General features: G+C 47.9%; 1 protein-coding gene across 2 annotated transcripts in view; it reads right to left on the bottom strand.

Annotated features, from left to right (window-relative positions):
* The window catches only part of PEBP4 (phosphatidylethanolamine binding protein 4), a 203,646-nt gene extending 186,485 nt beyond the window's left edge, over positions 1-17,161 (bottom strand). Inside the window, exons 1-3 of one of the 2 annotated variants that reach the window (XM_050940317.1) lie at positions 17,096-17,161; positions 13,156-13,301; positions 10,352-10,484 (exon numbers count right to left, since the gene is read on the bottom strand). In XM_050940317.1, the coding sequence (XP_050796274.1) occupies positions 10,352-10,484; positions 13,156-13,295 (273 nt within the window). In that variant the 5' untranslated portion in view covers positions 13,296-13,301; positions 17,096-17,161. Of the gene's footprint in view, positions 1-10,351; positions 10,485-13,155; positions 13,302-15,900; positions 16,001-17,095 lie in introns of those variants that run through there. The other variant, XM_050940316.1, reaches the window with a different exon arrangement.
* Positions 17,162-18,405: the final 1,244 nt, after the last annotated feature.

Below are 18,405 nucleotides of genomic sequence, written 5' to 3'. Positions count from 1 at the left end.
ATCAAATGCTAAAAAGAGATTTTCACGGCATCTCCCAGACAGATTCATTCATGAATTAAAAGCTGGTTCCTCCATCAAAAGGAGCCATGTTTAATGCTGCTCTGGAGAGTGCATCCCCCAACTGGAGAGCGAGAGATAGATGACCCACCCAATGGAGTAGCTAGCAGCTGGGTTAGCTTGTTGATGGCAAAGCGCCATTCTCAACAGGCTATGCCTGGTGCTAGCTTTGTAAGGATCATAGTGGAAGGCTATCAGAGCAGCTAGTGCATCCTCTGATGGAGGCGACAGCAGAGGCCCAAATCACGCAAGGTGCTGCACAGCCTTCCTGTTTAAAAGCTTCTGCTGCTTTCACTGAGCCCCCACCCCCAAACCTTGTGTAGTTTGCCTTGGACTCCAAACCCAGGAGTCACCGACTCCCTAATGGGACAGTAACAGGACTGTCCTCCAGCTAAGCCACTGGTGCACAGACAAGACTACCTAGTTTTTGACAAGCAAAGAGCCTGTGAAGTCCAAGCACCTCATCCCTGTTTCACTGCAGACTAATCCCCAAATGGCCTGATTTGCTGAGAGGCAGGGTGCCAACCATGCCCAGTGAAATGAGCAAGAGCTGGGTGGGTGGGGGCGGAGCTCAGCATCTCTGAAAGCTAGGCCAAAATGGTGTCTGCTCCTCATTGTCTCTCTAGTTCTGATATATGACCCATCCCCATGTATCTAAGCACTGTGTAGGCACAGGGTGTGCATACTGCAGTTCTACGGTCACCTGAGAGAGCTCAAATATTAAGGACTGCTGTGGGACTACTCATGAAGTCATGTGCTATTCACAGGGAGAATTGGACCGTGAGCTTGGAGGTTGCTTGGACATTTTATTATTCCCCCCAAATCACAGATTAAAGAGAAATAGCTAAAACCGAGGAGGAGGAGGAGGAGGAGGAGGAGTCAAATAGGGCCAAATCTTCCACGGGTGTAGATTGGTACAGCACTGTTTGCTTCAATGGTTCTATAGTGATTTACAGCAGCTGAGAATCTGACCATATGGGTCAGTAAGAAGGTACACATTATGCAAGATGTGGTTGCTAATAGCTGGAGCCCACAGTGTAACAGCTGGCCAATAGCATCTGTGTTTGTTTATCTTAAATAAATAAAAAATAAAAAAAATCCAAAATACCTCTTGGCCAGACCACCTGTGAAACAAGTTTGGTTGGATGTCAACCCAGTTTCTAATGGCAGAGTCGTCCACATTCCAATAATAATAAATAAATAAATAAAAAATCACTCCACTGAACCTGGCCTCCTTGTCGGCAGTCTCAGCTGAACAGTCACACTCATCTCTGAGCGGAGAATTTAGGCGTGAGCAGCTTCAGCCCCAAAAGCGTCACTTCCCCAGAAAATTCTGACAGGCCCAAACGCAAGACCCCAGCCTGAAAGTGCCGCGTGAGATAAAGTGTAGCATTCTCTTTGTGGGGCTGCAGCAATGCCTGAGCCACACAGCTGGAGGCTTCAGAGGTTAGAAAGAGAATCACCCTTCGCTGCCATCTACCAGCAGCTGCATGTGTAGTCAGATCAATTTAAAGAGCTATGCGATCGCAGTGAATGAGAAGCCTTCACCCCTTTCATCTTTCTGCCCAGGTTCATCAGGAACGTGACACGCCTTAATAAGTTAGCCTTGCTGTCTCCATTATTATGGTCCACATTTTGCAGATTGGGAGGTTGGGCATGGGTGCTGGAACAGAGCCATTGAACCAAATTGTAAACCCTGTATATCACAGAAACCATTTTAAGTCAGTTCCAGCACTGATGGGCGAGCATGGGGTATTGGGGCATGGAGAGTGCAAGTGACTTGCCCAAAGTTGGCCAGTGAGTTTGCAGTGGAGCTAGGAACAGAATCCCAGGAGTCCTGACACCCAGTCCCGTGCCCTAGCCACACAGTCATGCCAAACAAGGATCTGCAATCAAAATGCAAAGCTCACTTTGGAGCACGTGCTACTCAAGTTTCCACTTGCTGGCTTCCGCCCACTTCAGGAGGGGAGCTGATCCCACCCCACTAGCACAGGTGTAGCTCTCCCCACAGGTACCACACCCTCTCCCCATTGCAGGTGGAGAGACTCAGCCACCCCTGGAGATAGCACACCCCTTCCCAGGACAGGAGGAGAGAGGCACCACACCCCAGTGCAAGAGGTAACGTTTGTAGAGGAAGCAGGCTAGGGGAAGATGTGGGGAAAAAGCAAAGTTCCATCAGTGGGCACACTCTACAGACTAGGCCAGCAGACAACCACCACCGATCATAGCAGTGCCACCAACACAGCAAGATCAACTGCTCTATGTCCTCTGATGGGTCATCTTCAAAGATCGCTGCATGGAAATCATGCAGGATACACAATGACTAGATTGGGACTGGATTTCAATCCTTGCCAGGAGGTCAACTGGCTTCTGTGCTAACAAACTGCCGGGAAACTGAGATGTTATGTTGGATGGACCCCTGTGTCCTGAACACACTGCAAAACAGCGTCTGTGTTACTGTGTGTGGGGATAGGGAGGGGAGGAGTATCTCAGAGTGTGCAAAGCCATGGATAACTCCAACATCCCTGGCTTTATGCGTCACCGGAAAGCACCCAGAGAGGGTGGCCAGATAGCAAGTGTGAAAAATTGGGACAAAGCCTCCAATATCAGGACATCTGGTCATCCTACACCCAGATACCAGGACGACAGAAAGGTAGCTCTGCATCACTTCCTTCCCTTGACTTCAGGGTTGTCTTTGCTTATAGCCTGTCCTCTAGTCAAAAACACTTCACACTCATTTTATCGGAAAAGTGAAACTTCCCCACAATTGACATCTTGGTGTCGTCTTGTTTTCTCCCCCTCTTCCCCCCCCCCCCGCCCCAAGCCCAATCGGTCCCATGAGCCAGGTATTTTGAGTGGCTACTGACCCCATTTTCTCTGACCCCCATCAAAAGGTTTGATACCTTGTTCACACAGAAACATGGTACCACGTTCAGGCCAAACACTGGCTTAAAAGGAGCAAATCAGGAAGACTGAAATTCGCCCTGTGAAGAAACATCTTATTTACCAAGGATCACCACAGCATGATTTCTGAACATACATGTAGAATTTGGCCTCCAACTTTCCACTGTAAGCAAGACACTTCCTGCAAAAAAGATTTCATTTAACCAAAAAAGGAAAAAAATCCTGATCAGCTTTACATCTCTCTTAAGAATTTAACAATCAAGTAGCAAAAACACCCATTAGTATCATTATCCCCATTTTACAGATGAGGAAATGGAGGTAGAAAGGTGAAGCAACTTGCCAAGTTCACACTGAGTCAGTGACATCTGGGAAGAACCCCTGAATCCTGACCCTCAAAACCCAGTTCTAAGCATGAGAAACGCTATCACCTGCTGGGATGTCCGTCAGAGGGCACACCTATGGGAATCCACAGAAAGAAGCACCTCCCGTTCCACCTGAATGCCATGAGTAACCACACCACACTGCAGATCTGGAGCCTAGCTTAAATCAGCCATGCCTAGTGGCTGGGGTCAGCCCTGATCAAACACTAATTTCCAATTCCAGACAGACAATCTCACCTGCAGGCAATTCCTTTTGTTGGAAACGGACATTACAAGAGCTCCTCCAAACTCCAAAAGCATCCTAAGGCATTCAAGGGTTAAGAATATATACAAAAGCACGGCCCTTAGAGTCAGCTCTGCGTTTCAGATCTCACTGTGCATTGCCCCTTGCTGAAAATTAAAATACTATAACGTGCTGCAAAACCCAGCACATTGTGTGCTTTTCTGTCTCTCTGAAAGACTTATTTGGAAACCTACCAAACTGTTCAGGAGCAGGTTAGTCAGCCAGCCCGCCTGCCACACACACTTCGTTAGGGAGAAAAGCCTGCAGTATATAGCATTCACGCAGCACCCCTTGCTGGCTGTTCCCAGCATGACACCAGTGGCGCCAAAAGTGTGCTGCGAAAGCAGTTTATATGAAGAGGGTCCAACTAGGAGGACAGAGTAAAACAAGAGAAAGTTGGGGCATTTGTCCAAACAGTGAGAACTGTTGAACCATGGAGTTGTGTCTCAAAGAGAAAAGGCTGAAGACTTGCCACTGGGGACGCTAGAAGCCAACAGACTTGATGTCCAGATTAGGAGGAGCAATCTTCCACTGTGCTGGGTTAAATGGGTTTCATGGATTGTTTCTATTTTCTAATGCCACCAGTTCTAGGCATTAAAGTGGGGCTTACCCCTGGAGCAGCGCCAGGGTTTCTGACGCCCTAGGCGGAGGGCCAGTTTGCCGCCCCTCCCCCCCAGGTCCGGTGGACCTACCACAGTCATGCCGGCTGACAGTCCGCTGCTGGAAAGGCTCCGGTGCAGCTGCCGCAGTGATGCCGGCGGGCAGTCCGCTGGTCTAAAGGCTCCGGTGGACCTGCCGCAGGCATGACTGCAGTAGGTCCGCCGGAGCCTTTAGACCGGCGCACCATCCGCCGAAATGACTGTGGCAGCTCCACCAGAGCCGTTCCAGCAGCGGACCATCCGCCGGCATGACTGCGGTAGGTCCACCGGACCCACGTGCTGCCCCCCTGGCAAAATAGTGCCCCCCAAAAATTCTGGCGCCCTAGGCCATTACCTAGGTCGCCTAAATGGTAGCGCTGGCCCTGGCTTACCCTGAGGAAGAGGTGCTAGAAACACCAGCCTTGGCTCCCACATTCATTGCATCTCAGGGACTCCAGACAAAATCTGCTTGAGTTTACTGGTACCTAGATTCTTCTCCCCACCCTCTAACTGCCAATCCTACCAACTCAGCCTGAGATTGGAAATGCCCATGAGGAGTTCGCTCCTCATGGGCCATCACCAGATTCTGCAGGCCAATTTCTGGTCTTGGTTACACCAGTGCACTCTCACTTGAATCAGGCCCTTTGTCTGGGCAGCGAGGCCTAGTGGCAAGAGAAAGGTTCTATCCCCAGGTCTGCTACTAGCCTGCTGATTGACCTTGAGAAAGTCACTGCCCTTCTGTGCCAGTAACAATACTCCCCTTTCTAAAGTGCATTGAGATCAATGGGTGAAGAGCCATATGCAAGTGCTGCATATTAACACCTCACTGATGGCTGCTTGAGGGGTTTCCCCCCTCTTTTCAGGAGAATTGTACTTCATGCAACTTGGGCAACATGTAGGGAGATTCCTTATTACCACCAAGTGGCCAGTGAAACTGGTTTTCAACCCAGGGGCTTATCAACTGTGCAGTAAACCCCACCCCAGAGTACCAGCTTAATATTTCTTCTGTGTCAATTGCATCTCAGGATTGCACCAGCTGCTGCTGTGTTTTCAGTGCTGAAAAGAGTGACTGGTACAGTAATCAATGGGGAACCAGGACATCTCCGTGTTCTATCAGATATACAGAAAAAAGTATTAAGAGGAGGAGTCAATGGACTGTGGATATTTGTTTGCTTGCATATGCTTTAGGACGGTCACTTTGCAATGTGAGCCTGTTAGCTGAAAAGCAAGGTCTGGGCTGCTCTATATTAGAATGGAAGACCTGTGTACCACTCCGGGGCAGCAGTGGTGATTCTTCAGGTCGTGTTAGGAGCACCCTGCTGCCTTTCAGATGAGATGCAAGCGGGAGGTCTTGACCACGTGGTCATAAGAGAAGCCAGAGCACTTGCTACCTGAGTAACCCAAGCATCCCTGGCCCCATTCCATCTCCATTCTCACTGGAGTGCTTGCAAGGAGAATAAAAGGTCAATGGTGCCATCTAGCAGCCTTCTACAAATACAGCAAGCATTTCACACGGCTTGCAAATTGCTCATGCAACAGCATCCCCACGTGCTGTACCACACCCACCTCTCCAATGCAGAAGGGAAGAAGGAGAATGCTGCACTTTAAACAGCACAAGTCAGATTCTGCACAGCTTAGTGTAGTCCTTTACACCCATAGAAAGTCAATGCAAAGTTTGGAAGCGCTGGTATCAGTCCCAAGGTTATTTACTGGTTTGCAACATACATGCTGCAGAAGGAAAAACACCAGGCTAAGCGCACTGGCTTACAGTGACAGTCATGCTCTGGTGACGTTCAGCTGTTTATTTCTCCTTTATGGCTAGATAGGAAGTGAAGCTCCTATCTAGCTGTCTCAGATCTCCTAGCTGTGTAACTAGCTGTCAGCCTGCATCTCACCCTTGTGTCCCCCCTCTGCTACTACTCATGCCTGGAACAGCCTCTCTTCATTCCAATACCCTCCTTAAGATGCCTTTTTTCTTGAAAGCCTTTCAGTGACAATGCCCAAGGAATAACGACACAAGAGCCTTTGTCCGGTGAGCAGGATACGGTTGGTGTCTGCCTTAGGCTGCAAGCTCCTTGGCAGAGGGATGGTATCTTACTTTGAGTCTGACCAGCCCCGGGCCACGACAAGGGTAATCAAATCCCACTGTTCCTGGACTACTCTGAATAGCCCACCAGGATCCTGGCTGACTTTGCTTTGGCCCATTCATCAGGACCCAGCTTTTAATTTCCCTGGCCAGAGAATGGAAATACCAAGAGGCTGAGCCAGTGAAGCTATTGCTGCTCATCTGTCCTAAAGAGCTCTGGCTAATTGAGGAGTTCAGTTTAAAGAGCCAATGGAAGAGAATCTGGAAGACATTCAGGGTATGTCTACATTGCGATAAAACACCCACAGCACAGCTGCAGCGGGTCTGTGCCAGCTGACTTGGGCTCGCGGAGCTAGGGCTGGGGGTCAGTGTAGACATCTGGGCTTGGGCTGGAGCCCAGCCTCTGAGACCCTTCCCTCTTGGAATGTACGTATACCCCCAGGTGGGCCCAGGTTTGAATTCACTCCAGAGCCCACCCAAGATTCAGGTTCACCAGAAAAGTTTCCCAGATCTGGGATTAAACCCCATCAAGCTTTGTTTGGTGACACTCATCCAAGTTGGTTCAAAAGTAGAGATGGTGAAAGGAGACACACAATTCAAACCTGGGCAAAAAGTGGAAGATTGGCCCATTTGCAAACATTGGATCCAGGATCAGTTTTCAAACTTCCAAACATTAGAGAGAGATTCAGATCTTGAGTTCCGGTTCCTGCACTGGGTCAGGTTGATTGAACCCAGCCCCATCCTTGGAGTTTGTCATGAAGCCTTCAGGGTTTATTCCTGCACAGCTGCATTCGGCCACAGAACAAGTCTCACCCGAAGCAAAAGCTTGGCTTCTATCCATTGCCCAATAGGGGTCGCTACCGTGCTAGAAGTAGCTTATTCCACAAAACAGACAGGTGGGAAAGAAATAGAAGGAGAAAGGGGATTTACTGCTGGGTCACATTTAGTCACATGTTTCCCTCTTGGTGGTGTCAAGAGCTGTAATGATGCAGAATCACGATATCTCACTGCCGAGTGCCACCCACCGGGGCTTCCTGCTTAGGCTGACCAGACAGCAAGTGTGAAAAATCAGGATGGGGAGAAAGGGTAATAGGAGCCTATAAAAGAAAAAAAGACACAAAAAATCGGGACTGTCCCTATAAAAATCAGGACATCTGGTGCTTTATTCCTGCTTCACACCCTCTAGCTTCCAAAGCATAGCAGCCTGTGAATCCCTTTCCTAGACAAGGGTCTCCATCCCAGGAACTCACAGTGCGGTGAACAGGTTTCCTCTCCATTCTCCCTTCCCCTACCTATCCCATCCTGCCAGTGCCCGAGCCCAGAGCCATTCAGTGTTTTTCCAAACAGCCGGTGGTTTGGACAGATCTCTCTCTGGACACCATCCGAGCCACTCCATGCATCCATGACAACACCAGGTGCTCCCTCACTGAGTTTCACAGCACTCCCAGTACTGGAGTGAGGAACCGAGCACAGACCCCAAGCTGCGATGCTCTTGCAAGGCAGCAGGATGTGCTATCGCTAGATGCCCAGGCTAGTTCTTGATTGCCATAGGGACTGAAGTGGAGGAAGTGCTCAGGCAAATGTCGGAGGCCCTTTGCCAGCAGCAAAGAGCCAGACATTGACTGGGTTAAAGCAGATGTCAAGTAATTGATTATAGAAATGGGTCTTCAGAACAAACCTCACCCCTAAACCTTCCTCCCTCCTGTTTCCTTTCAGATACCACCAGCACCTCTCCCTCTTGTCTGGAACACAGCCTGAGCCAAAATACACCTGTATGCTTCCTGCAGGCCCGGGCCTGCTGTTGCTGTTCCATCTCGCCCTGAAAACTGGCTTATGCTCTGTGCCGAGCATTTGCCTAGGCCTAGGTGGTTTGGGGACTGGGTCATCAGCAGCTGAGTCACTTCTTCCAAAACTCTTGCTACTGCAGTACAGCCACTCCATGTGTCCCTTGACAGGACACAGGAGCCTGAGGAAAGACCCCAATGCAGCTACACCAAGCTGTGTTGTTTAGAAACGAGAGCCAGTCTTTGAATCTGATTGACGCCTCCTACCGCCTGACCAATGCAGTGCAGAGATGGGCAGAACAGGTCATCCTCTAATGCACATACAAATGCTACGAGGTGCAATTGTTTCCAGACTACAAATTTAAATGGCTAGTGTTATACAGGGTCCCTCAGTCAATAAAGCGACAAGACTGTGTGAAGTGTCTGGTTTGCACAAGTTACAAAAAATCTGCAGTTACGCATTGCTACAACAACCCACAATTCATTCTGGCTGTGCAGCCAGTGGTTTCATCAGATCAAACATTGCCTTTACAAGTCAGTGGCACAGTGTCAGGGACACAGCCCAGTAATATAGCTCCCAAACTAAGGTTTTGGGAAAAAAAAAAAAGTTTTGCAAAACCAAGCCAAAAAGATAAATATTTGCAAGTTCATTTCTACTTTAATTCAAACCAAACCTAAACCCAAACAAGAGAACTTAAAGAAGTCTGCCAAACAATTGGTTTGCAATCAAAATCCTGCAGCTTTGAACTAGTGCAGGAGAGTCAGGAAGTGACACTGACTAGGTACCAAAGTGGAATTGAGCAGCCGAGGGTTGTTGGGGGTTTTTTGTTTTTGCAGAAGAGCTGTGTGTAAGCTTGTCTCTGTTGCCAACAGAAATTGGCCCAGTAAAAGATATCGCCTCACCTTGCTGATCAGTCTAGTTTGGTTATCCATGAGCAGTGGAATACAAGTAGTGAGCAGCTCCAGAAGTAAAAGGAAATTGTTTAAGTGGTCAGATTTAATAGCCCAGGTGTCACTAGGAACACAGGCAAGAAAATCTCATTTAACATCATGTTTGTAAAAAGCAGACCTGATATCTTAATAGAACTCACAGGGTTTAAGTGCAGACACTGAGATTTTCCACAAGCACTCCCCGTTATATTTTCAGAAGAACCAAAAAGGCCTACTTTAAATTGCTTCAGCCATCTACGAAAGGATTCGTCAGAAAAAGCCAACTGAGCAGTTATCTTCAAAAATAAATACAAGTGAAATCTAAATCAAAGCACTAGGGAATTTGGAAACCAAGAAGCAGCAAGCCAAGCTGCACTCCCTGTTAAGCATCAGTGAATTAGCACAGTTATAAGAACTAACCTATTGTTACATTTGCTCTGACATTTATATCCAACAGCCATGGAATTGCACTTTTATGAAGATGCCAGGGCCAACTCCACTGGGTATATGCGCACCTATTGGCCCACCTCTGCTCCCAATGCAGCTAGTGGAGGCTTTTTCCACTGAAGACAACAGAAGCAGATAGACAGAGACCAATGAGGAATGTTTTGTTAAAGTCCCACCCAGAATCTGAATCTCCTATTTCACTCAATGCATCTCAGCTGGATTTTGATGCTCGACTGAAGCAAGAGCTGGTTTTCTTCCACAACACAAGTATCACCTGCGGAGCGCCTGAGTTTAAACGCTCTCTCTGGGCCAATACCAACCACTTGGCTCCCTCCCTGGAGGGATGTTTTATGCAGAGCACAGATTACTAGCTACAATCCCATCAGTTTAGGGGATCAGTGAAAAACTTCAGTTTATAGAGATATATGGCTGAGTATTTCACAAAGAAATTAGGATCCCCAGTGTACAGATAGCCTTTGTCCTTTAAGAAAACTTGACTATTGAATTCCTATTCCCCGATTCCCAAAGGACACTGTCTCCTAATGATGCACTTCCTTGCAGTGTATTATTCAGACACTAGAGTCTGTGCACAGTGTGGAGTTCCACGCAGGGGTACGGTCCTTGGGAAACAAGGCTGGGACATGGAAGCCTGTCAGTGCCTATCTACAAGCAGTAGCTATCTTCTCTAATAAATGCCTCTCATTTAAGGCAAACTGTGATTCAAGATCACATGAGAAATTTGTCCATGTTTAATCCTCAATCCAAATACCTAGACAAAAGCCCACAGATTCTTCAGTATGGCCCAGTGCAACTACACATAAGGGACTTGATTTAGACTTTACCTTGTCAGCCTGTGGATATGCAATCTTTGGGCTGTGCCACTCCTTGCTGATCCGTTTCCGGTACTGATTGCACTTGGGGATGTATGTGCAGCCAACGTCTCCCAGCTCTGGGTAGAAAACCTCCAAGTCCCCTCTGAAAAGGAATAAGGGGCAGAAGGAGAGAAACACTGGGGTGAGACTGTGGTGTAGTGTAGGGCTGCTTTTGTGGGGAAATGAGGAATGAATCAGCTCTTATTTTCTGAGGAGGTTGTGAAGGCTAGGATTATAACGGGGTTTAAAAGAGAACTAGATAAATTCATGGAGGTTAAGTCCATTAATGGCTATTAGCCAGGATGGGTAAGGAACGGTGTCCCTAGTCTCTGTCAGAGGGTGGAGATGGATGGCAGGAGGGAGAGAGAGAGAGAGATCACTTGATCATTGCGTGTTAGGTTCACTCCCTCTGGGAGGCTTGGCATTGGTCATGGTTGATCGATACTGGGCTGCATGGACCTTTGGTCTGACCCAATATGGCCAGTCTTATGAGGTCCTTAAACCAGGGCGATGATACTAGAAGGAAAATGAACTCTCAGCCCCCTTGAACTTCCTTTAATGGTTCGTCTCTCAGAGCACAATGGAAGCATCCATCACATTAAGTTCTTTTCTGAGCTGGGATCTGAGATCTAAAACCCAGCTCTTGGCCATCTGTGATCTTCAAAGACCTTTTGGCACACTGTTAGCGCCTGGTGTACCTGCCCACCCTAACTGAAAAATTCCAGCCCACCTGTAGTTAGGAGCAGATTATTGAACTGTCATAACATTTTGCTAGATTCTGTTGTGGTTTATTTTCCAAAGGTGCACAAAAGCAAGAGATATTATCGGAGTCCCTCTGCTGGAACATGTTTCCCTTCCAATTGCCCTCTGATTAAGGTTTTAGTCTAGGACTTGTGAGACCCCAATTAAATTCACTGCTCTGCCACAAGTTTCCTGTGCGACCTTGGGCAATTCATTTCGTCTCTCCGTGCCCCGGTTCTTCTCCCCATCTGTAAAATGGTGCTAAAAATGCTTCCCTATCTGGCATGGGGCACTGTGATGATCCAATAACAGGGGCTGTATAAATAACCAAGGTAGACTTCTGAATCATTTTTCCTTACCACGTCACGTAACACCACAGAGAAACTGCACATTGTCGTAGACCTAGAACAAATTGCACTGCAGTCATAACTACAGGTCATGCCTTTATGCAGGCTCCAGATCAACAGAAAGATGGCATGGCCTAGGGCTGATCTAAAGATTAGCTGGAGTGGACACGAACCTTGTAAGAGGAGCCGTTTAATCCTCCAGCCAAGTGGGAAGCTAAGTGAATGCACAATATATGCACAGGACAGGAATGATTGTGCACATAGGACAGGAGAGGTGGAGAGTTCAAAGCAAGATGTTCTTGTTGGTGACATGTGGGATAAAATATGTTGATAAGTAGCAAGGTTAAGTCTACACTGACCTTAATAATTTGGGAGCTCAATTGAAGTTCCTTATTTTAAAAAGAGCATTTCTGTTCACCTTGAAAAAAATGGAGATGCTATTTTTATGCAAAAGTCCTTAGTAATATTGTTAAAATAAAAGACACATGCACTGTCCCTTCTTGTCTCCTACTGGCCTCCAAGCTGTGCTTCTGGGTCCAACACCTCATACAGATCCTCAATAGACTTTGAGCCACAGCCCTGAAGCACCAAAGCCGCAGATCCTCTACAACCTGAGCAAAGGGGCACCATTGTTAGCCAGTAACATCAGTGGCCTGTTATTTTCCAGTGGAGCAGTTGCTAGGAGGCATAAGGTGTGTTATTTCCCCACAGCCTTGATGCCTTCTCTTCTGCTTGCAAGGCCTGTAAAAGTAGCTTTCCTGCTTTCTCCCCCTTTCAAATCTCAGGTCAAGTATTCTCTTGACATGCTTGCTTTTGAGCTCCCAAGGTCTCTCTCCTGCCATGGCTATTGTGGTTTTTTTGGTTGCATTATTTTAGTTTTTTGTTTTTTTAAAAACCTCCTTCCCCAAAACATTTTTTTTTTTTTTGGCAGAAAAGGCTCTTTAGAAAACCATGTGGAAAACCCCACAAGAAAATCATGTTTTGGGGTTTTTTCAGCCTGCTCTAGCTATTTATCTTTATCTTTGACTCAGTGAAACATTTTGCGGGACAGAGGCTATGCAAAATAAAGTTACAGTCGACTGTATTGTACAGGTCAGGGAATGATTAAAATGTGACCAGGTGAGGATGCAAGAACCAACCTTGCATAAAATAATGCAAAGACTAGAAGTCCCAGTGGACTGTGGTTTACCTTGGTCAGAACTTAAGGTCAGCATCAGAGCAGATGGACAATGGATTCAGCTTTGTCCCACAATGCTGTCAGGATTCACATTCACTACACTAGGAGGCTACAAGCCAGATTTATGAAGGGCCTGGATAACATTACGAACAATAGCATTTGTAGCTGCAGCCCAAAAGAGAAGGGAGATCAGATTTCATGCTTCGGGGCACCATTAGTTTACCACAAGGGTCAGGAAGGGTCACTGTCCTTTCCCTTCCGTTGTGTGCAGGATTGCACATGGAGACCCACTGCATGAGGAACTACCTTCTTTTCATGTATGAGCTTAGCCTACAGCTGGCACCCGGAGAATACCTGATGCAATGGCTTATCAGGTCACTCTGGTATGCCAAGTCCTACATTCCCAAGCATGTTGAGACCTGCAGGCTGCTCCTCCACAGGCCCCCCAGATATATGGTGTTTCAAGGCACTAGCAAGTCTGAGAACAGCAACAAGTGGAAGTTGCTCACCTGCAGAACTTGTAGTCCTGGCCAGTCAGCTTCTCAAAGACGCAGGTGCCCATGTGTTCATCCCCTGCGAAGGCCTCACCTCCCCAGGCAGTGACGCCAGCCAGGCCTGCAACCAGCACCACAGCAGCCAGCAGCTTCATCCTGACCTGTCAGGGACCAAGGGACATTTGGTTAGAACTTTCCACTGGCAAAGCAGCACCCTAGACCTTCTCACCAAGGCCTCTGCTCCCTCAGGTACAGGGTGCAGTAAAGGGACTTCCTGAGGAGCCAGCCCTGCACCAGAGCACACACCTCATCTCCCTTTCAGCTCTACTGCAGCGAGACTGTTTGCAGCTGCCTTGCTGTTTCACTGGCAGTGCGAGCGTTTCCACTGCATCACTTAGCCTGCTCGTTATCTAGTCCTGGAGATTAAGCTGCAGACAAATCATTTTTCCCTCTGCCAATTCCACATCAGTTATATCTCTGTTATGTCAGAGGGTAATTGCATTTACTAATGACAGACAGCACCAGGGAATGCAGGAGTCCTACCAGGTTCTGTCTGCTGCTAGCCCTTAGCAAGAGCTTGCTTCTCGGAGGGCCCCATTGCTGCCTTGTATAACAGGCAGCTGAGCAGACCTCAAAAAATAAATCAGCTGTACTTCTGCTGTTTGCTTTGGGTACACAGGAGGGAGAGGACAGTGAGGGGCTTTCCGTTGCTATATCTGATACAAACTCAATTCGAGTGTACCCACTATTCCTCCATGCCCCCCCACTCCATACTCCCTTTGTCCTCCCCCGTGCCTTGTTGGGCTTTCTTCCAGCTATAGCAATGGCTCTAACAACATTTTCCTTAACACATTCATGGATGCAACCTGCTACACTGCCCTGAAGCTCCGGTACTGGCCACTGCCAGAGACAGGATACTGGGCTAGATGGACCATTGGTCTGACCTAGCATGGCAGTTCTTGCATTTTGAATTCCATATTTGAATCAATACTGCAGCTCCAAAAAACATGCAGCTGGAGCAGATGAGGTTTGGGGCTGAACCCAGAAAACCCCAGAAAGAGAAGACAGTGTTCTGGTCTCCTTTCTGATACAATCTGGGCCAGTAGATGGGAATATGGGATGATGGACTGGGAGTCAGAAGACCAGGATTTGATTCCCCTGAAGTACAAGCCTGACTCTGTTCCCTCCCACCCACATATTCTTTGTTTTGTCCTTTTAGACTGCAAGCTCTTGAGGACTGTAAGCTCTTGAGGGCAGGCATTCTCTCACTATGTGCGTGCAGTGCCTAAAACACCCAGGCCTCCAGAGTATTGTTTTTACTACAGTAGTGCCTAGTCCCCATCAGTGTGTAGCATGTCTTAGAGTTGACTGCTCAGAGAGTGCGCATCCTGAGGGACAACACCCTGTTGGCTAGTCAATGATCAGAGCAGACATCCTTACTCTGAGTACTAGCCAGGGTTAAAAACAAGGTTTCTCTCTGAGTAGGCATGTGAGTTCCCTGCTGCTTTTTGTAACCCACTGAAGCACAGTTTCACAGTGTCAGGGAAGAGGTGGGAGGTTTGCATGAAACACGGCCTCATTTCACCCAAGAAGTTCAAATGAACGCACTTAACTACTGATAACAATTTCCATGGACGCTGGAGCTAGCTAGCTCCTACTGTCTCGAGCTCATCACTGAGTGAGAAGGGGTTTTGGATCCTCAGTGACGAGCACAGTAGAGAGACCTAGGAGTCAAAAGGGAATTCATTCTGCATATTTTTAAAATCAAGGCTGGCTTTCCCCGGCTCCCCGCCAAGATCTCTGCTCTAGTTCAAACAAGAATTAATTCAGGGAAGTCCTGTGTCCTGTGCTAGGCAAGTCAGATTAGATGAGCACACGCTGCCTTTCTGGCTTTATAAGATATGAAGATTTTATACCTGGGGTTCCCATTCTAGACAATCACACAGTAATTCACTTCGAGTGGTTCCACCATAGCCTCTCACAGTGGATTCCCTCCAGTTACTAGGCAGAGCCTGTCCCCCACCAGAGGGGTTGTGGCACCTTTAAGCCTTCAGTGGAGCCTTGTTATTCAAAATTTGTAAATCAAGGAGTCAGAGAGCTTATTCCAGGAGAACTGTGGATTTGTATGTGGTAGGATGCTATGGGTATATTTACGCTGCGATAAAAAAAACCCACAGCACCAGTCTCAGAGCTGGGGCCAGCTGACTCGGGCTGGGGCTATAAAACGGTAGTATAAATGTTCAGGTTTGGGCTGGAGCCTGGCAGGAGGGTCTCAAAACTCAGGCTCCAGCCTGAGCATCTACACTGCAAATGTATAACCCCACACCCCAAGTGGGCCGACTCAGGTCAACCACGGCGGTGGCCTGGGTCTTTGACTGCGGCATAGATGTGCCCTTACAGGCCCCACTGTGCTAGATGTCATACGTACATGTAGTAAGAGACCGTCCCCGCCCAGGAGCTTGCAATGGCTACAACATCCAAGCAAATGGTTGGCAACTGAGGACAGAGATTAAGTGACTTGCCCAAGGTCGAGCAGGGATTGGATACAAGTCCCACTTAAGAGCATTAAGCATGAGTCCATCTTTCCTGTTGGACTTCTTTGCTGCTACTTTTCCCTTCTCTGGAGCACTTAACTATTTCTGCCTCTCTTGGTTATTATTCTTGAAGAATTAGGGAGCAACCAACAGGAAGAGGAAATTGCCCTTCCAAAGCCCCCTCTTCCGAAGCAGGTCATAGCCCCCGCAAATCTCTGCAGTTTACCTGGAGCAGAAGAATCAGGCCAGGCTGGAGCAGGGAACTTATCTGCGTCAAGCAGGCAGATAAACACTGCAGCTGTCTGGACTTTGTAACCCTCAGTCAATCCTCGTGCCCAGCCAGAGTGACAGCTGGCAGGTGCCAGAGCAGAAAAGTGAGATGAGCAGGGAAGCAGGAGCTGAAGCTGAATGGGTTTTGCAACTGTCAGTCATCTCAGACTTGACAGTTAGAGACAGGTTCCGATTCTGGCTCCCCGTTCTCTTGGGGTGGGAGCAATGGAGCATTTGTTGGGGGTTAGCTGATATGCTTCCTTCTGGGAAGATCTTGACATTGGAGAGAGTGGTCCTCGATCTCCAGCTGAAGACACTGGGAAAGTGCATTTTAGGTTGCCATAGAGATGGTTTCTTCAGTAGGAGAGCAGAGAGCAAGACAGGAAGCTGGGGATGGGACAGAGAATATGTGAGGAGGGGAAAATAGCAAAGAGAAAAAGGGCAGCTGCTAATTCCTAAGTGAGAGACCAGTCTGGGGTGACCAGTCGTTTTGTAGGTGCTGTCCCCCAGTTCAGTGTGAACCTCATATTTTACGTGCTACCCCTTCTATAGGGCTTTTCATGAGAGGATCCAATAGCGCTTTACAAATACTCACTTACTTCACGGGCAGGAGCATGGAGAAGGGAGTTGTGTTAGCAGAAACGGAAACATGGAGAGGTTAAGATACTGATTCAAGTCAGTGTAACATGTGGGAGAGCAGGAATAGAATCCAGGAATCTCAATGCCCAGTCCCATGGCTCTGTGAGACCTCGCTTTCGGCAAATCCTGGACTGCAGTTCCTTCGCTCTAATCGCTAGACCAGTGGGTCTCCAACGTTTGTATTGGTGACTCCTTTCACACACCAAGCCTCTGAGTACTACCCCCCCTTATAAATACATTAAAAAATGTTGTTAATTTAACACCATTCTAATGCTGGAGACAAAACAGGGTTTAGGGTGGAGGCTGACAGCTCACGACCCCCGTCCCCATGTAATAACTCCCCGAGGGGTCCTGACCCCCCAGTTTGAGAACCCCTGCACTAGACAATCCCAGATCCCCCATTATATAAATCCCAAACTCAGCCCAGGTTTGAGCAAACCCTATTCCCATCTCCATAGGTTGTGAGAAGGCTTTAAGCATACGTTCTAAGACAGGCAAGCTGAGGCACTCACCTTAATTTCAGAGGTTGCAAGTCTACAAAGAACCAGAAGAGTGAATCTCTGCACAGCTCTGAATCACTACATCCCCAAGTGACTGCCTCCAGGATAAGTGGGAAGGATCCAGCCTTGAAATGTTTATTTGCAGGATGCACCAGGCAATAAAGACTGCAGGCTAATTGAGTCTGGCTGTGTCATTCCCAGCTGATAGTGTTTTTGCTTATATGTATTACAACACATGCTCCATCGTAAAGTAATAGTTACAGACATGCAGAGAGCGCACAGGCAAGCAAGAATGCCACTGTCATCAACAGAAGATGAACCAGGAATGTAATGGGAGCCATCCTCAGGTTTGCGAGTAATCGCACAATGTTCCCACATTCAGGGATGGGCAAGCGCTATAATTAGAGCCCTGATCCTGCACACACCAATTCAGGTGAGTAATTCTTTTCCCACGGAAGTCAAGGTGCCAGCTTGCATGACCAACAACTGCAGAGCAAGGCCTTACATTCTCATCCTCTATTGTAATCCAGGAGTTAACGATTTCAAGAGCTCCATATTCCCCAGTATAACTGGTGGAATGACGAATGAGGTCAGTGGTAGCTGCATGTGCTGATCAAGGGAAATTCTAGCCCCTCCACCACATGAAGCTCATGACTTTGCACTGCTTGCTATGTGGCTTTGAGCCACCAAATCTTTCCATATTACTTGAAGTGAACAAGATAGCTGGCAGCATACATTTCACCTTTCCCACTGCTAAGAGAAGCACACGGTTCCATTCCCCATTTTGACAGGTCTCCCCCTTTTGAGAGATGAAGAAATCCAGTCAGGGCAACCAACAGTGCTGCTAGTACCCACTTGAGATTAGCCCAGGGGACACTCACATGGCCTTGTGAACTTGGGATTATCCAGTTCGGTGCTCTGCCTTCTGCAGGCCCAGCCTTCCATCGTCCTTGCTGGCATCTTCTCTAACTCACTTCAGAATTTTGACAGTGGTGACACTTTGAGAACTTCCACAGAGAGTTTGTCCCACTTGCTCAATGGCTTAGAACCCAGTTCCTGGTAGATGAAATCCCTTTATTGTAACAGGTCATGAAGGAGTTCTTAGCATCCTTCTAGGCTTCCACTGTAACATTTACTGCAGTGCCTACTCACATTGGGATCCACCTCACAGCCCAGTCTGGGTCAGCCAGCACCAGGAGCTTGGACAGTGGCACTTGATCTACACTGGCGGGTTTTGCACCAGAGGTAACGTATAGTATAGACATGCTGTACCAGTGTAAAGAGGGGCTTGCATTGGGCAACTCCTGGTACCAGTCACTTTT

This window comes from Gopherus flavomarginatus, chromosome 2 (assembly GCF_025201925.1).
Source record: "Gopherus flavomarginatus isolate rGopFla2 chromosome 2, rGopFla2.mat.asm, whole genome shotgun sequence".
NCBI lineage: Eukaryota > Metazoa > Chordata > Testudines > Testudinidae > Gopherus > Gopherus flavomarginatus.
This window is presented reverse-complemented; position numbering and strand designations above follow the sequence as displayed.